A 19,775-nucleotide genomic window follows, 5' to 3' on the forward strand; every position below is an offset into this window, starting at 1 on the left:
ATCATTAATTCTAAGGATAAGCTTTTACTCTCTGAGAAAATGCTTTTTTTCCTTAAAGCAGAGGTTAAGGCCGGCAAAAGGTCATACTTTTCTTACTTTTTGCTAACATTGCATCAAATATAAACAAGTTTTGCAAACAGTTTGCAGTAACTTATTTATTGTTTAGCAAGGCCTATTACAACAAATTGGATGTTTCCTGAAACCTATTTAAGATAAATTAATTTCTATTGTTTTAAAACTATTCTAATACAGATTTCTAATATGGCTTGCTAGGTTAAAGATTTCTAATAAAAGCTTGCTTAGGAAACTCTAAGAATGGTTTTTAAAACATATGTATCCTTCTGTTTTAATTATGCGTGGGTGTCTAGGTATGTGTATGCAAATGAGTGCAGGTGCCATGGATGTCAAAGGCAACAGATCTGCTGGGACTGCAGTTACAAGCAGTCCCGGAAGGACGTGCAACTGAAAACTGCCAAGAGTGTTCACCAGCTTAGCCTGAGCATCTCCTCAACTCTTGGGGTTCATTCTGAATACATAAAGAACCTATGCCTTATTTCTAATCATAAAAGAATTTACATTTCATGGTAAGTTTCACAGGTATTAGAGCATCAGAACAGAATTAATGTGCCTAGTTTTGTATCTTCAAGCTACTTTTTTTTTTTTGGTTTTTCGAGACAGGATTTCTCTGTATAGTCTTGGCTGTCCTGGAACTCACTTTGTAGACCAGGCTGGCCTCAAACTCAGAAATCCGCCTGTCTCTGCCTCCCAAGTGCTGGGATTAAAGGCGTGCGCCACCACCGCCCGGCCATAGCTACTTTTTAAAAGACTAAAAATCCTCCGGTGTTTAAAAGACTACCAAATAATAGCTCTGAAACTAAAGTCATAGCTTTGTAATGTATGTTTGATTAGTTCTCTAAAGTTATAAAAATACAACCACATTAGTAACTATCTTTATTCTCAAATTCATAAAACCATTTAACATATATTTTACAGTATAAACAAATTAAGTGCTATGCATTTTGCTTATAAAGTGACTTAAAGTATTCAAGCATATAATTCAATTTGTACAAAAGTTTTCAAATAAAGCTTTGGTTAGTAAAACTGACTATATACCATCAACTCCATTTTTCAATGTTGTTCAAAAAAATTAAAAAGAAAAACAAAACACAAAACAGCACAAGTATTTCCTGTACAGTCAAAGCTTCTTACTGTTTAAGAGTGAAATATTCTAATAGTTGCCTTTAGTGTGGAGCTCTGGGTCGGTCTTTTCCTTCTCATCCCTACGTGCCTGAAAGAACACCACCACTCTTGAAAAGCATGCACTGTGTGGACAGCCATTCTGTTTTAGTCTCAGTAAGTTTATCTATTTTTAAGACTGTTAGCTTCCATAATTATCAAGGTACTTTGTAAAAGTCCCACTACTACTGAAGAGCCATTTCAGGCTCTGAAGCATCCTGTGGGGTAAGTCACTACTAACTTCTCTCAGGAGAGACATCTGTTAGCACTAGTGCCCAGAATCCAAGCTCATACAGGATCTAAAAAAATGAAAACCAAAAACCCAAAACTATAATATAACCAAAACTTAGTATTTTTATATTCTACAAAGACTAGAATTTACCTTTATTCATATTAAAGTAATATGAAAAGCTACATAACTTAATATAAAATACCAGTTTCAACCAAACTGACAATCACAAAACTATAGATATTTTCCTATTAAAATGTTCCAGTTCACTGAGTAATATTTATGCAAATCATTATGAAATATATCTTCTTTTAAATTTAGTGTTTCTAAACTGTACAGATGCTCTTTGATTTTTAAAGTTGTATTTATTGTAGCTATGTAATTCCAAACTTAAAGCATGAGCCATCACTAAAGTTCACTGGAGACTAATATCCTTTCATGAAACTGTTCATAAACAATTTATAAAGTTCTACTTTTAATTATTTCAATTTGGTTTTTAAGTAAAATTTTAATTTAAATAATTACTAATAGTTTAAATAAAGACTTAGAGAGAGCAAAGCATTCCTTTACACACGATGCCTCAGGCACCACAGACATTAGTAATATAACAAAAGAGAATGCATGTGTTTAGCATATCACACAAGAAACCTAGAGTTACACAAGGCTGAGTGCTACCTCTCCTACTCCACGGATCTCTCCAGATTGGATCCTGGCTCTGTGTGCCCTCCTTAACAGCCACTTCAACATTCATCAACGTTCTAAGTACTTTGATAGTTATATCTTTATTTTTAAAACAGCTTCATAACGTTTGAAAACATTCAACCAAGGTCTTACGAGCACTATCATACATTTCTCTCACAAAATGCTCACTTTCCTGAGCTATGTTAAACACCTTATAACAGGTGTATTTATAACTGAAGACCCTAAAATGTCAAGTTTACATTTTTTTAAAAAATGCATAGAGAACATTTCAGAAAACCTATTAGTACATTTCTGAGATATTACAATATACAGGTTGCTTCCTTCAGACTGAATTATCTCAATTTCATAATTGGATATTACTTTCAAATATGAAACCACATTTTTAATTTTTAAACATATGATTGCTATTAGGCTACAAAAAAGGAGTTATCTGAACCAAACTATAAGTCTTCTGACAAACATCATTCATAGCTCAAAGATATCAAATTTCTGTGCCACAGAACAGTAGCATTGTATCAGCTTTAGAGCAGATAAACTTTTAGTTAGAATACGTTTCTTGAATGAAGGTACTACTCACTCATTATGTCCTGTGTCATGCAGTCCCTTACCAAGTAGGCATCATGTCTGGGAACCATACCCTGCCAAGATGCTTAGACACTTCCCAATGAATTTGTTCCAAACTATACTTTTGGTCAGGAATTAACACTTCTTCCATAATGGATAACTGAGACAGGCGGCCCCCACACATCTTCACAAACTCAACAAAGGCACTACATGAGACTTCACATTCCCCCAGCCCAATAGCTGACAAATTTTTGCAACGTTCCGCAATGCGAATTAACTCTTCATCAAGAGGCCGCAACCCATTGGCACACACTACCAGTTCCACTAGTCTCGGGCAGGTCATGCCCACACGGCCAAGCACATCTTTGCTGACTGATCTCCCAAAGTAAAGATGCGTAGCAGGTATTTCATAACGAAAGAATGGGTCAAATTCCTCTTCGTATAAAAAAAAATACATCACTAGGTTGACTTTCGGTGAGTGTTTGATGAAGGCATCCCAGCTGCTCTTCTGGATAGTGTGGAAGTGTGTCTGTCCCGGGTTCTCACTGACAACATCAATGCGCAAATGTTCTAAGCGAACATGCTTTTCAGAAGACAGTGCGAGCAACAACTCATCACTTAGCAAATGGTAGTTCAGGGCCAGTTCTCGTAAGCCATGACACTGGTCAGCCACACACAGAATGCCTGGGGGGGGGGGGGGGGAACAAAGCCCAATTATTTATAAATTATTTTAAAATTTATCTGTTCAACTGTTTAATCAAGTGCATGTCCTAGAAAATAGCCACATTATATAATGCAATTTTAAAAATTCAGTTGTGATAATGAATTAGAAGTTATACTCATTCATACTATTTGTCTATTTGTCTTATAAAATCAGTTCTATATCCTTGTTGCTCATTTATAACTCAAGAAAATCATAACCGTCATTTTAAAAATATGCCATAACAAAGTAAGATTTATCCTAGGAATGTACAGCATCACTCTGTTTTCTTCCTCCCTGGAACTCACTCTGCAGCCCAGGGTTGGCTACAAGCTCAGGCTTTGAGTACCAGCCGCCATATCATAAAGAAATTACACTAAACTCACAGATGAAGAAAAAATTCGTGTTCAACTAGAACACAGACTAAAGGATAGTGTCTGAAATTCAAAATGCAATCATAATATGAAGAAAAGAGATAAGATACAACCATATAAATAAAACAAAGTATTTACAAAGTAAGAAAAGGTCTATCAAATGGTTATAGTTTACCTAGTAACGATATGCAATCAGCTTATCAAATCTGTAGGATGTATGAAACTATCACTCTTAAGTGGGTTAAAGGAACTAGATTAGCAAAACTGTTAAGAGCCTTGAGCTCTAAGAAAAATAATTTCTTAATCCTCAACACATGCTTGCCCATTCTATTATCCTAGTAACAGAGGACTTTACCAAACATCAGTATTTGATCTCCAAAGTAACCTAGGAGAACTGTGCCCCAGAAGTGTTCAAACTAGCCAGGAGACCCCTCAGTCAGGCTATGCTAGGGACTATGTTTACCCACCAATACTCAAAATCTAAGGAACTAAATAGTATTTCTAGTTCAAAGTAGAGACAACTATGAAGTGGATGGAAACTTAAGGGTTCTTTGGAAAGTCGGTTGGTGTTTTGCTGGGGCAAACATGTGAAGGAAATTTTCGTTAAAATGGGCACAGGTGTGAAAGGAAATGAAGCAGACACGGGAGTGAGGAGCAAGCACGGGAAAGGACACGTGACGGAGGACTCTTTGCTAACAACACGCACGGATTGGTCCCCCTTACACTGCATAGTTGAGCTACATTTGTTGGGACCCTGTACTGGCTGGTTTTGTGTCAACTTGACACAGCTGGAGTTATTACAGAGAAAGGAGCTACAGTTGGGGAAATGCCTCCATGAGATCCAGCTGTAAGGCATTTTCTCAATTAGTGATCAAGGAGGAAAGGCCCCTTGTGGGTGGTGCCATCTCTGGCCTGGTAGTCCTGGGTTCTATAAGAGAGCAGGCTGAGCAAGCCAGGGGAAGCAAGCCAGTAAGTAACATCCCTCCATGGCCTCTGCATCAGCTCCTGCTTCCTGCCCTGCTTAAGTTCCAGTCCTGACTTCCTTGGTGATGAACAGCAGTGTGGAAGTGTAAGCTGGATAAACCCTTTCCTCCCCAACTGCTTCTTGGTCCTGATGTTTGTGCAGGAATAGAATCCCTGACTAAGACAGACTCTATAGAGAAATGCACCAACACACTTCTGGTGGTGTGCTGCAGCAGTTTCTTGCTGCTTCCAAGGACGCTGGCTGACTGGATGCACGTGCTGAGGCAAGTGGAGGACAGCGATGTTGGAGGTGTAAATGGGACTCCACAGAGTGATGGGGACAGCTTGGCTTGCTGGTACGGCTAGCTGTGCAAGCTGTGCAACACTTGTGGGTCTCATGTCTTTGCTGATCTTTGCTCTCCTGAGAGAGGCACAGCCCAGAACCTCTGGTACTGTTGGTTTATCTGTGAAGTGTTTGCAAGTGGGTCGAGCTGCCGCTGCCTCCTAACCTATGAAACTGAAATATAGATTTCCAGACAGGAGTTGCTCCAAAGAACCTTTTTAAACAACTCCACTTCCCCCATTATCATTTCTTTCCCACTACCCCTGGTGGGTGGTAGGCTACAAGGGAGGTTAAAGCATTTAAGAACCATCATTAAAAATAGAATTTGAAAAAACTAAAGTTACACAACTACCTAAAGATAGCAAAGCTAGAATATAAAAAGAGACTCTAAGTTCAATATAACTATTATTTAAAGCAAGACTACCAATAAAGCAAAACTTGACAGGAGTAGACCAAAACAGGCAATATAATCAAAGAGACAAAGTGACCCACAAAATAAGACGCAGACAAAAGTGAGATCGTGTGTCATTTAGCCACTGCACATTTCTGTTCTTTTAGATACACACATACTTTGAAATATGCCCTAGCCACACAAAACAACCTAACCACATCTCGGCAACTGCAAACAAGAGAAACTACTAAAGAAGCTGTCACCATCATAACTCTCAAAATGCCCTCTTCCTCAAAGATCTTACATTCTGTGATCTGGCAAGGGACACCATGCCTATCATTGTATTATGGTATGACACAACTCTCCTTAGAAGATAAATTACATGGATAGTTCTAATCTAAACACAAAAGCTGTTTTAGACTCAAGTTTACTCTTCTCATGTTGAAAAGGAAGTTAGAGTCAAAACACAAATGGGACTTAAGATGCTAACTGCTACTTTAAGATAAGCAAGTTTTAGATAAATTACTTTTTCAAACATAAAGTCAAAATAAAGAAATAAGCAAGCAGACTCTAATAGCCGTCCTCCACCACAGAAAACTGAGTGAGAAAGGAGGTGTTGGTGCCAACAACCTCCACAACACAAACTCACCCCACAGTATGACAGACAGTGGAAGTGATGTTTCCCTGGGTCTTCCAGACAGTCTAGACTGACAGACACTAATCACAGAAGCCACCTGAGACCTGCCTACAACTCTGCCTTACAAAACTACAGATCTGATAAGCAGATGTTAGTATAAGCTAACTCACCAGTTATAGGCATTAAATATATTAACTGGATAGTGACAAACATAAGCCAATAATAAAATGACAATTTTAAAAATGAGCAGCAGGAAAAATACAGGCAAAAATCCAAATTGGTATTTCTCCAAAGATAACAAATGTCCATTAAGCACATTAAAAAAAAAAAAAAAAGTCAAACAGCATGATAGCACATGCCATTAATTCCAGCATTCAGGAAACAGAGGAGGTACATCATTGAGAGTTCAAGGCCAGCCAGGGCTATATACTAAAACCTGTCCAAAACATCAGCAAAATTATCAAGAAAATGCATCTAGACATTATGGTTCGTGCCTGTAATCCTAGATTACAAAATTGGGCAGCTGAGGCGGGAGGCTCCCCACAAGTTGACAGCTAACCTGGGTTAGACAGTGAGTTCCAAGAGTGAGAGAGGCCCTGCAAGGGTGTCAGTAAGGCTGGGCTGGGCCGTGTGTGCGTACAAATGAAAACCACAATGATACATACTAGTGCACAGCAGCTGGGATGGGTAGAATGAGAAAGATAAGAAGCATTAGTGAAGATGGAGGAATGTGCAAGGGCAATTCTCTTACCCTCATCCTACATTTTGGGTTTAATCAGTTTTGCTCTGGAAAATCCTCCCTAACATCTTCCTTTGGAACTCCCAGAGTACATCTTTGTTTAATGACTTGCCACTTCTTGTTGCTCTGGTAACCTAACTATACTGGAGCCAGTGTGAGTCAGCAGCCACTGCATGACTTGGCAACCCTATCACTAGCTATACACCAGGAGAACTAGTATGTCCACACAAACTACATGCATTTCCACATAAGCATGATCTGTTATTCTCAAAAGGTAGAAAACAACCCAAATATCCAGCAACTGATCACCAGATAAACATACACAGCAACAAGATTTTACACAGCAACAAGAAGGAATGAAATCCTAATGGCTTATACAACACCAACAACCTTGAAAACACGCTACGTAGCAGAAACCAGACAGATACACGCACACATATAATACAATTCCATGTGTAGGAACTATCCAGTATAGACAAATTACAGAAACAGAAATGTAACAGTGGTTGCTTAGAACTGGGTAGCATGCTAGTCAAGCTTCCTTTTGGTCACAAAAGAAAGATTCATAGTGATGCTGTAGACACTAAAAGTCAGTATCATCACATGAATTGTGAATTAGATGGTACACACAGCCTTTCTTTTTTTCTTTCTTTTTGGAGACAGGGTTTATCTATATAATCACCCTGGCTGTCCTGGAACTTCCTGTGTAGACCAGGCTATCCTCAAACTCACAGAGATCCACCTGCCTCTGCCTCTCAAGTGCTGAGATTAAAGGTATGCACTACCACACCTGGATCATAAATTCTTTTTCAATAAAAGTTTTATGATGATAATGTATTGATGAGTAGGTTTTAAAAAATTACAGACTATTTCACAAGGCACAGTGCTGACTGGAGATCAAAACAAGTCCAGTTCTCTACGAATCCCAGCTCCCAGGGCATGGGAGTGAAGTACAAACAAGGTGGGTGGAGGTTGGGACAAAGGGCCTTGTACACTATGAACCTAAGAAAGCCATCTTACTCACAGCACACAATAAAATGTGATCAAGGTCAAACAGAAAATAACTGCCAAGGTTTATGAGTCTCTTCTTAGCCTCTAGTGTGTAACCCTCTCAGTGGCTATCTAAAGAGGCTGAGACAGCGAGGTCAGTACAAACAGTCCGCCTGCTTATTCCTATCAGCAGACCCTCTGTGTGGGTGGTCTGGGAGAGCAAGCAAAGGAGTCCAGGGAGTCGCTTAGAACGGGGTAGCCTGACAGGCAGGCTTCTTTCTGTCATAATGAAGATGCTCTAAGAGTCAATGATGATGATGAAGACATCATTTCAGGGAATTCCAATCCTTTGCTATACTTAGAACATCAAACAAACAAGCCCTGACAGACTGCTGAACAACATGGCTGAAGATGGAGGATTTCAGCAGTGGAAGCTCAGCCATGAGACATCGGCACGAGCATGAGAACAGTTATACTTCTCAGTACAGGTCACTTGTAATTTAAAAAACCTCAAATCTGGACAACGTACTAATACTTAGAAAATTCTATATAAAGTAGTTGGAAAGACCTCTTACAATGTTATTTCTACAATTTAAGTTTTAAAGAGCATTCTCTCTCAAAAAGGCAACCATATTTAAATACACCTTTATGTAAGAAGTAACTATGTCACTGTTCTGACCCAAGACACCTAGAACTCAAAGTGAGCAGAATTCTGTTTTATCTCAACAAGTTCACGCAGACCTTACAGCACCCCCTTGTGGTTTGAATGTGAAATGTCTCTCGTAAACTCAGGCTTGACCATTTGGTCACAGCTGTTAGTGCTAGTTTAGAAGGTTGTGGAACTATTCATGAAGCCTGATTGGAAGAAACGAGTCACTGGGCTAAGGCCCAAGGCTTTCCAGCTTGGCTCCACTTTGCCTATCCTTCAAAACTGCAGAAGATCCAATGAGGCCGCTACCTCACGCTCCTCTACTGCACCGTCCCAACAGTCTTGACTAGTACTCTCACACTGAGCCTAAGAGATGCTTTATCCACCCCAAGCTGCTTGTGTCAGATACTCTGCTCCTGCACCTGTAGCTAATAAACAAACATTCCTCTCTTCTCATGGGATTTATCCATTTTCCAACAGACGCTACACTCAATCTGTCACATAAAATGCCTAGAAAATAGGATGAAGTCTAAGCTCTAGAATACTGCAGATATTATGCTATTAGGACACTGAAGTTTACTTTGAAGAAGAAATGGTTTTGTGAATTCATTTACAAGTTCATTAGCAGAACTATTAAATAAACAAATTTCTCAATTTGAGAAACAATGTCTGGTAACAACATGACCTACCTGCTGGAGAGACGTGAGGACAGCTGCTCATTTTCAACAGCTTGAGTGTGTCGCTGTTGTTGGCCACGAGGACTTTAAGGGATGGGTCATCGACTGGGGTGTCGTCTATCTTAAGTGAGGACAGGGACTTGGAGTTTACAAACACAACTGTCAGTGCAGAGATAAAGTGAGACTGAAAGACAAAAGATTAAAACAGTTTCAGTTCTTCAGAAATGACATGTTACAAGGTTTCCTTACCGTGCATGTCTGTCTGCACCCTAAAGAATCGCAAAACTGTTAAAAGGCAGCACCCTGCATGACGTTACTGAAGTAGAGTTAAAGAGGAGAGTAATCGCCATCTCTGAGAAAAAGCCTGTGGTACCTGTGGAAGAGAGAAAGGGTCACGTCAAGCCTCAGAATATGCCTAAATCCCAGCAGCCTCAGAGGCCACAGAGGGAGCCCGGCCTACGAGTCTCTCACGCACCTCACCATAACTGGAAGCTAATGTCATGTATGCTGTATCACATTAAAAAAAAAGCACCAACCTAGAAACTACTGGGCAAACATGAAGATTGAAGTCAGTCAACTGAAAGGCTGTAACTAACTGGACCATAGAAGCATATACGAAGTCTTTAAAACAACCAGATCCATTGAAAAAAAAAACAAAACAAAACAAAACAAAAAAAAACACCCAAATTTAAAACATTGGATCTCTTAAAGAGATTTTTAAGTCTGGATTTTAATGTATTTTACCTATAATGTACTGATCACAGATCTAATAAAAGGAATTCTACAGAAACAAGAATTACAGCATATTTAAAGCACACAACTTTGAATCAGAGCTGAGATAAGCTATACTCAATAGGCAAATAATTCAGGGAAGAAAAGAAAGACCAAGCTTCAACACACATCTACAGCACCATCCTCATCCTACAGCTACCTTTGTAAATTCTCCACAGCAGTGTCAGAGGAAGCAGCCATGGTAACAGACAACCAAGTATAAGGACATACTACCTCCAGGTCACAATCCTTAACTTGTTTCTTTACTAAGTGTCTCAACAACTGAGTTCTAAAACTGTGCTTAAATAGCTTAAGCATTAATATCATGTATCTTCAAATCAAACAACTGAATTTTCCATGATCATAGTTCTTTATTAGTAAGACCATGACTTAAAATTAGAATTAGCACTACATATATATAAACTGAGAGCCCAGATAATAAAAAAGTCAAATTATGTTCAACATACTTTATAACAGTCTAGTGAATATAAATAATTTGTTGTTGTTGTAGGGTTTTTTTTTTTTTTTTAAGACAGGGTTTCTACATGTAGTTCTGGCTACCCTAGAATTCTCTCTGTAGTCCAGGCTGGTCTTGAACTCAGTGATCTGCCTGCCTCTGACTTCCAAATGCTGGAATTAAAGGTGTGCCACCACCACCCAGTCACATTTTAAAAATAATGGCAGGTAAAAAAAGGTAACAATCAGAGTGTTTCATTTCCCACTAGGCTTGAAGAAGATGGCCCTACACTGTGTAAACTCAGTTTCTTAGCGTGAGGCCTCGAACAACTATCTCTTCTGGAATCCTCGGGACTGTCCACAGAAGACTTGGCCTCAGTCAAATTTAGAACAGGAGTAAGAGTCCAAACCTGCCCAACCAGATCGCCTGACGTAGGTACATTAAATAGATTGGTGCCGGGGAAATGGCCCATCAGTTAAGACCACTGGCTGCTCTACCAGAGGACTCGGGTTCAGTTCCCAGCAGACACAGCAGCTCACAACTGTCTGCAACTCCAGTTTGTGCTCTTCTGGCCTCCATGGGCAACAGGCACATATACAGTACACATACCTACATGTAGGCAAAGTAAAGCTTTTTCCTTTAACCTACATATTTTACCTTGTGGCATACTTTTAAAATTCCTTTTTCAATTGCAATTGGCTAATTTGGAGATGCAGCTCAGTGGTTAGGACCCTTGTAAAGCCAGTTGTGATTCGCAGTAACATAAACACACATCACTATTGGATGCTAACCTCCTGAGCATCAGCAAACCAGAGAGCAGCTTTCTGACCTTTCTCAGAAGGGATTCTGGCAATTTTTCGGTTTCAAAGAGAACAGTTGTGGGGTAACAGCAATTACCACCAAGTTTTACAAACCAAGCTCAAACCCTGGAACCCACATGGCAGAAAGAACTGACTCCTATAAGCTGCCCCTACTGCCACACATGTACACACATGTACACACACACGTACACACATGTACACACACACACACCCAACTAAATGTAACAACAACAAAACCCAAGTTTTTAAAAAGCGCAGCTGTATGGTAGCCTGTTCTTTATGTATAGGACTAACACAAACAGTAGATAAATCCTAAGAATAATTAAATGATGGATAATCCAAACTACAGAGACATTAACTTTGCTTAAAAATCCTGCTTGGTGCATGGACAAAGTGTTTACATAACATGCAGACTATACTTGCTCAGCACTGGCACTGCCCCGACCGGATCAGAAAGCTCAGAAGACAGCAGCGCCCATGGGCCTCTTTTTCAGACACTGTCAGTCTCAGTGTCACTTGCTTCTTTTAGCACTGCACCCCTAGACAATCTTCTGTCAAGTCTTAGCATTCCACGGAAGGACAAGGAACTGCTTGGCAGCATATTTACTGCTGCTGGAGAGGCTCAGCAGCTAAAGGACTTGCAGAGGCTCTTGTGGAGAACCTAAGCTTTGCTGACCAGCTCTCACAGGGTAACTCCAGTTCCTGGGGATATGACACCCTTTTCTGGACTCTGCAGGCATCAGACACACATGAGGTGCACATATTTATAAAGAAACACACACAAACAAATTAAAAACTCCTTAAAATCTTTTCTAAATACTATTTTTCAAGACTGTAAAACAAGCCCCAGATCTCCACCGCAATACTGCTTTGCTGTCCCCTCTGTCTCACTGTGGGCACTAACAATGAATGCTAGGGCTTCACTGGATTCCTCTGCAAAGGGAGTAAACAAACCCAGCAGATACCTTTGGTAGATCCATAAAGCTTGGCCGGGCAGTCGAGATAAGTCCGAGAGTTTTTAAAGAGCAATTCACAAGCTGCGACAGTATGTCACAAGCAGCTTCAGCTGATTCTTTGCTGCTGTCCACCTTAAAAGAAAACACGACTCATTCACGTATATACCCACATTTCTCTTTGAGTATCTTAACTTTATAAAAGCAAGAGACGTAGTTACTAATTTAATGCATTATCACTTAAAGGACAATGATTTTCAATCATCTCTCATAACAGTCTAATCTTCAAGATTGTGTTCATAATAATAATAATAATATATATATGTGTTTGGTGCTGAAAGACTAATTTGACTTATTTCAAAGTAACTGTATGAAATCAATTGTCTTTAAATCGTATTTTGTACTTGGTTAAATCAAGCAATACATGCACACACAGTGTCTCATGACGAACTGTTTCAGGGTACCAGAAGAAACTAGTGTCTATTTGTTCAGAATTTTCAGATGAGCTACACAACCTGAAATTCTCTAATGTCTTTAATAGAAAGAAATACAGAGTGAAGCAAGGGTGTCCAACTACACAAGCACAGAGTAAGTCTGAACTAAAGCAGAGAGAGGCAGCGGATCTTCTCCACATTTCTCTAGACTAAAATGTTAACCTCTAATACCATTACTCTTATTTCTAAAGTTGTGCTTTACAGCAGAGCTCTCGAAGGAGCTCTTAAGTGCTGTTGTGTATGAAACTGTCGTACCAACTGTCGTTCTCAAAATGAAGTTCCTAGACCGCACGAAAACCATCCAAGTACTGAAGCCATTGGAATTCTTATGCTTAGCCCACATGGCTAAGAAACTTTGTGAGTGGGACTGAGCACGGTTTGCCTTTAGACTCCCCTTGGTGAGTCTACTGAACAGCGTGAAAAGCACCGTTTTAGACTAATTAATCTGATTCTAAGTTTTTCCAGCCTATAGTGACCACTTAAATATTAAGGATAATCCCTGCGACATGTCTGCTTTCTAAACTAGAAATTACTTCCTCACACAAATAAATCTGTAACAAGAAATGTTAAACTTAAGCACAACTGGTTTTATGAGCTCCATCTGTTGGATACACCTGACTTGTGTCATAGACTTATAAAGGAACACCCAGGACCGAGATGACCTGCATTCATATGCAGGAATGCTCTTTACAATCTCCTTTCTATAGCATTTGCCATTACAGTTTTCTAAGGCAACTCAAAGATGACCGAAAGCAAAGGGAAAGCAATTCAGGTTTCCTCCCTGGAGGAGGGGAAGCAGTCCCTCCACACTTGTCTGCTTGAATCCTACCCCTTATCAAACAATAATGCACCCTACTGGAGTTTCAGGTAAACAATAACTTGTATCAGTAAGTCTGTCTGGGACACATCTACACTGATCGGCATCAGTGAAGTCAAAATTAACTAGGCATCTTTGTTTGCCTCTTGAAACAGCGTCCTTCCTGTTAAATACTCACTCTGTAGCCCAGGCTGCTCTTAACAGGCAGTGTCCTGATAACTCTTTTCTCTTTGGCTATGATTAGCAATCCTATGCCTGATAACCCAGTACCTTTATGACCACAATCCACTCAGCCATATCTATTACCAAGCTCTCCTATCTTAGAGGAAGACAGCATAGGGAGGGCACGAAGCTTTAGGTGAGGAGCACTGCTTAGACAGGTTTTATGCTGGCCCCTTCAGCAAACAGGAAATAGAGGCAAACGAGGCAATTCCTGTCCTTTTACAACAGCTTTTTGGTTTTTATGCTCAACATTTTTAAGAGAAGGCCTTAAATTGTTGATTCTCTCTCACCTCAGACTCCCAAGTCATAGAGCTACATGAGTGACTCACCAGGCCTAGCCCAGTTTAATCATTTAACAATAACTATCATTTAGAAATCATATTAGAAAAAAATTAACGTTAAGGATTCAGCAAGCATCCCATTTTTCTTTCTTCATCTCCAAAATACAATGTGCTGAACCTTTGTTCTCACATAGGTACTGTGATTAACACTATTCAAACCTCAAGAGGCTACCTTCCTTCACCCACCTCATCACTCTGTGAGTCTTACGTGTCCCTTGTAACACTGAAATGAAGCAAACAGCTCTCTTGCATTTTTCCATGAATCCTCTTTTGTTTCCTTCTAAAATACACTCGAACTATTTAGTCTCTACATCATCTTTAGTGTTTTTGTTGGTTTTTTAAAAATGCATCAAAGCCAGCAACACTCACTGGTCGTGGTGGCAGCTCACTCCCTTAATCCCAGCACTTGGGAGGCAGAGGCAGGAAATTAAGTTTGAGGCCAGCCTGGTCTACAGAGTGGAGTTCCAGGGCAGCCAAAACTATGCAGAAAAACCCTATCTCAAACCACCACCACCAAAACAAACAAATAAAACAACACCCCCAAACAAAACCAAACCGTCCTAATGCAGTAGTTCTCAACCTTCCTAAGGTATAATTCCTCATGTTGTGGTGACCCCCAACCATAAAATTATTCCATTGTTACTTCATAAAGTAATTGACACCATCACCACCACCCCTCCAAGGAGTCCCGCGCAGCAGGTGGAAACTCACTGCCCTAACGTTTGTGATATATTTCTCTTCCCTCAAATTTGCTGCCAACCATTCACCATTAATTTAAAACTTCAGTCACTTATTTAGACTCACTTAGTGGCTGCTTTTGCTCTTTTAAGAAATTAAAGGACTATTTTAGCTTTAGCAAATATAAAAAAATATTTGTAAAGAACTCTTAAAGGCATGCAATAATTTTAAAACTTTAAGCACTTTCCCTGAAAAGTTCACTATTCTAAGGACATCAGAAGCTCAACTGGCTGTGACAGTAACGGCAGTGAGGCGCTTTACTCGTTAACAGAAGGATGGAAGGGGTTACCTTGAAGCTGACATACTGTAGGTGGTTTGAGTGCCTTTTGATAATCTGTTTGATCAGCTCTGGGTGTGTGGCTTTCAAGTAAGATGTCGCTGGCTGATTCAGTTCAAATTCAAAACATCGCCACAAGTCAGGCATGTGAAATACCTGATTCCAATTCCGGCACACTTGGGAAGCATGAGCCCGGTCAAGAAGAGGCAAATACTTAAAAACATGGAGGACGATGTCCTGCAGGAGGTTACCCCAGTCACAAGGCTGCGAGCGCTCCTGTGTCGTCCTCGGTCTCTTGGGCTTCTCGGCAGTGCCTTCCTCAGCAGAGTCCTGGTCACTATCTCTTCCTCCTCGTTTCATCCTATTCAAGACAATCCATCATTTCCCATCCTACTTAACTTTTGATCAAATTCATCTTCTGTTACTGAAATGTGTTTGGATTTGGACAGAAATACGCATGAAAACCTGGCCCAACAATTCAAGGAGAATATAAAAATGCAATGAAACCTGCCGGTGGAGATGAAACTCCTGAAGTGATTTTAAACAGCTACATTTAAAACTACTTATAACTTAGGTAAACCATGAATTTATAACTCAAAACTTGTAGTCAACTCTAAAGGAGAACTACAGTGATAAAATCCAATTTTCTGTCAAATTTAAGGTACACCAAGGTCCGCATGAACCTCTAAACTCTTAAGTGGTCAACAGAGCTGCACTGAACAGCCTGTGAACAGCCTGCTACACATACCCCACCTCTGCTTGGTGGACGTAAATCTGGACTGAGAGTACAGCCCAATGGTAAAGCCCCTGCCTTAAGTACTCCCGCCCAAGCTCGACCTGCAGCTGCATGAAGTAGATGAGTAGTTACAGCAGTCTGCCTGACTAAGCTAAGCTTTGTCTCAGCTAGGATATGGTTTCTTCTCCCAACACATAACTGTCACTGTTTTTCCTGTCCATTTTCTGTATGTTTCCGCCATGGTTTTTCTATGTATTCTTACCCCCTTCATGCCATGAGATGTTCACGACAAACGGTACCATCAGCTCGAAGACCAAGCTCTCTCGAGGTTTGAATACTAGCTACACTTCAAAATAGCTCCATGGCTTTGGGAAATTACAAGACTGTCAGTACAAGACTGTCAGATGCTTCAGTTTGCAAAATGGTGATCTTTTGATACAGGGTTCTTGACATCTCAGCCCAGTATGGAAGCCATCACAAAGAAGTGACTGTCCCCAGAATGGGAAGAGCAATTTAATTTTTCTTTCAAAAAAGGGGAGGGAGCAGTGGTGTAGAGAAATGCCCTGGCAAGAGCATCACTAGCTTAGGGTAACAGCTGAAAATGCGCAGTGGGGCGGCACAAGCTCCAGCTATGTTCCCCAATATGCTCTTTTTCTTTCTACATTGTATACAGCTATTTCATGTAATCAGAGTTCCAAAGGACACATCTTCATTTGTTACTTTATTTACACTGCACTCTAGTCTAACCTGGACCATTCCTTGGTACTAGTATTTAGTCTAGGATCTACCATGATTTTTAGAGAGCAATTCTAGTAAGGCGCTGGTCCAAACAAGACTCAAAAGGATGGCTTGACTCCAACCAACTTGTGACAAATCATGTCGCAAGAATCGGGTTCCTCCGTGGTATGAAGGATATGCGTCTGTACAGACTTTCTCATCCAGAGGCTGGCAGAGAAGGGCTGAGGGCTGGAGAAAACAAACAGGATGGCAGAGAGCACAACCCTACATCGTCAGTCCAGGAGGCCTTGAAAAAGGAACTGTCTCCTTTGTTGTTCCTGCATCTGACTGTATGCACACACACAAAAGGGCATAGTCTCCAGGAAAAGCAGAATTCAGAAAACAAAATAACAGATGACAAGATGGCTTTATGGAACATTCAAACTTATGAATCTATGAATAGATTTTTATGTGTGTTCAAAGTTAGAATGATCAACACTGACATTAAATTAAAATAAAAAGTCCTTCTATGGGTAAGCGTGTCATTATGACCCATTTTCCAACTTTAACTTATCCTGAAGGCTTAACTTTAATTTTAGCATTTCAATTTGGGTCAAAGAACGAAGAGTCTGCTACTTAGGACTCAAACTTTCTTACTGGCAGAAACTACTCAGAATTCTGAGATAGAGATTCAAAAAAGAATGACAAAGTCTTCCTACTTCCAGACCTCCTGCCAGGATGCTCTGCTGTATCTGGCGAAATCTTCTAAAGCCAGACCATAAAGATTAAACACTTCATTTTACAGTCAAGTGTACAGATTCAAAACCAAAACGAGGACAGCAGCCTTTCTGACAACACTCTAAGGACACTCTGCTGACCCTAAGTTTATACAATTTTTATGTGAGACAGGCTCTCTATGTGAGCCTGGCCAGCCTGGGAATCAGAGATCCACTGCTTCTGCCTTCCAACACAGTCCCATCTAAATAAAGGGTATTTCAATCCCCCTTTAAGTTGGGAAGGCAATGTAAAGTCACCAACGCTAAGGAAGATCAAGTACACGGTTACACTTGATCTAAATATAAACTGAACACATGGATCATCAAAGTATATATTAGTACTTATTACTTTATGAATAGCTAAGAAAGTCTATGGACTATCATAAGCATTATGAAATTAATGTCACTCTTAATGGAAAACTAATGGACCAAAGGTTAAAATGTGCTATGTACTATTAGGTGTAAAATTAACTAGTGAATAAATAGCTAATAACATTTTAAATATTGCTTTTCCTTGTTGGCCTTTTTAATTCGAAATTTCCAATGCTTTTATTTTAACTATCTGCACATGAAGCTCTGCTGCATAAAGAACAATTCGGTGCATTCACTAGTACACAACTAGTTTAGAGTAATGGGTTTTATACTGCTTCTAGTGGAAGTCAAAGTGCCCTTTATAGCTGAACAGGAAGAGTGTGGTGTATAAAACAGGACACTAAATATCAATGCGATTTCCTAAGCACAGAAAACTGGGCTCCAGCAGTTTTGATTTATTGCAGTGTTTCAAGAACCCAGAGAAAGTATGGTGGCAACAACTTTAGCTAGTGTTTACATCAAGTGTCCAAGATGCAACTAATGAGGGACACCCAGTAACTTGAGCATCACCAAGAATTAGTGAGCTAATCAAACATTTCCTTAAACTGAAACCAAGAGCCAAACTTCCCTTACTGTCTTTAAACATTTACATATTCTGGACATGCAAAAAATATTTTTTAAAAAATTTGTACTTTAGGTTTAAAAGTCCCGTTCTGGCATTACATTTGCATATGCCCTTTTGTTTTGTTTTTCATAGAAGGAAACCTAACACACATTCTTTGGCTGAAATACAAGAATGGAACAATACGAAAAAGATTAACTCTCAGAATGGTGAGAGCACAGTGGATATAGATGAACTGGGACTGGACACACAGACAAGACACAACCGGGAGCCGGCACACAGGTAACACGGGGCGGGTTACAGACATTTTAACATCTACAGGGACATTTTTTTTTTAAATTCGCCTTTTGGTGTAAGCAAAAGATACAAACATCTGGGCAAGTGGGATAGGCACCATTACCAACAAAACCGCCGCCCGCTCTCACCTCGCACGCGGCTCGGCGATGCCCTGCCCGGGCGGCTTCCGGGTGGTGGTCTGCAGCACGCGACCCGGGCGGCTGCCCCTAAGTTCACCAAGTTTTCCACCGTGCGCCTCCCCGGCCCGGCTTCCGCACACACTGACCGCCCAGGCCCCCGGGCTTTCCAGCCGCCTGCACCCGCGCCGCCCAGGGCGAGCCCGGAGGAGCCCGTCCTCCTCGCTGCCCCGCCACGCGCGGCCACCGAGCGCGCGCCGCGCCGGCCACGCCTTGTTGACAGACACCGAGGCCCGGGCGCGGCGGGGCGGGGCGTTGTTCCCGTCGCGCCCCGCGCGCGCCCCCGGCCGCCGCCGCCGACCTCCCCGCCCGACTCCGGGCTGCGGCCCCGAACCTCCGCCGTACCTGCTGCCGGGGGCGGCTTCCCCCACACAGCACCCCGGGCCGCGCGGACGACGGCGGCAGCGGCGGCGGCGGCTCCCGCGCCTCTCACATGAGGCCTCCCGGGGCCCCGTCTCCGAGCTCCCGCCGTCGCGGCCCCCCGCGCTCCGCCCGCATCCGAGACGCTGGTCCCGCGGCGGGCGCCGACGCGGCTCCACCTTTGCGGCTCCGGCTGCCCCGGTGTGTGGGGAGGAGAGCGTCGCGTCCCTTCTCTGTCCCGCGCGGTCTGTGTCCTTCGCCCCGGCACCTCCTCGTCGCCCGCCCGAGACGCCCTAGGCGAGCAGCGATCGACAGCAGCGAGCCCGAAGCTTCGGCCCAGTTAGGGAATCCAAAATGGCGCCCGCAGTTCGCGGCCGCGCGCTTGCCCCTGCGCGTCCCCGCCCGAGGGGGCGGGCGCGCGGCCGAAGGGGCTGGCCGGGCGCGCGCACCGAGGCGGCTCCAGCCTCCCGGGCTGTCCCTGGCCAAGTTTGTTTAGGGGCGGAATGTGGGCGGGTTGGTGTTCGCCAGACGTGGCTGGCCTTTCCCAGGGTTAAAACCGGAAAGTTTAGGGCGGGGGAGCCGACGCCAAAGGCGGAGGGAGTGTCTGCAGGGCGGGACGCACCCCTACCGGACGTAAACATCACCTGACAGCGACCCACCTCCGCGAGGAGGGCGCGGCCAAGGGAGCCTCTGA

The 19,775-nt window shown here is 41.9% G+C and overlaps 1 protein-coding gene across 7 annotated transcripts; it reads right to left on the bottom strand.

The window, feature by feature from the left end:
* Positions 1-143: 143 nt before the first annotated feature.
* Positions 144-19,471, bottom strand: Fbxl3 (F-box and leucine-rich repeat protein 3). Of its 7 annotated transcripts, none has more exons than NM_001347600.1 (5): positions 19,261-19,471; positions 15,242-15,446; positions 12,209-12,331; positions 9,207-9,378; positions 144-3,415 (listed from the first exon to the last, which is right to left on the bottom strand). In NM_001347600.1, exons 2-5 carry the CDS (start codon positions 15,443-15,445, stop codon positions 2,772-2,774), a joined length of 1,143 nt encoding a protein of 380 aa, NP_001334529.1. In that variant the 5' UTR covers position 15,446; positions 19,261-19,471; the 3' UTR covers positions 144-2,771. The 7 variants fall into 7 exon arrangements, with proteins under 7 accessions (NP_001334529.1, NP_001347271.1, NP_056637.1 ...); NM_001360342.1 differs by having other exon boundaries at positions 15,098-15,446; NM_015822.3 differs by having other exon boundaries at positions 15,098-15,446; positions 19,067-19,437.
* Positions 19,472-19,775: the final 304 nt, after the last annotated feature.

Source organism: Mus musculus, chromosome 14 (genome assembly GCF_000001635.26).
Source record: "Mus musculus strain C57BL/6J chromosome 14, GRCm38.p6 C57BL/6J".
Taxonomy (NCBI): domain Eukaryota; kingdom Metazoa; phylum Chordata; class Mammalia; order Rodentia; family Muridae; genus Mus; species Mus musculus.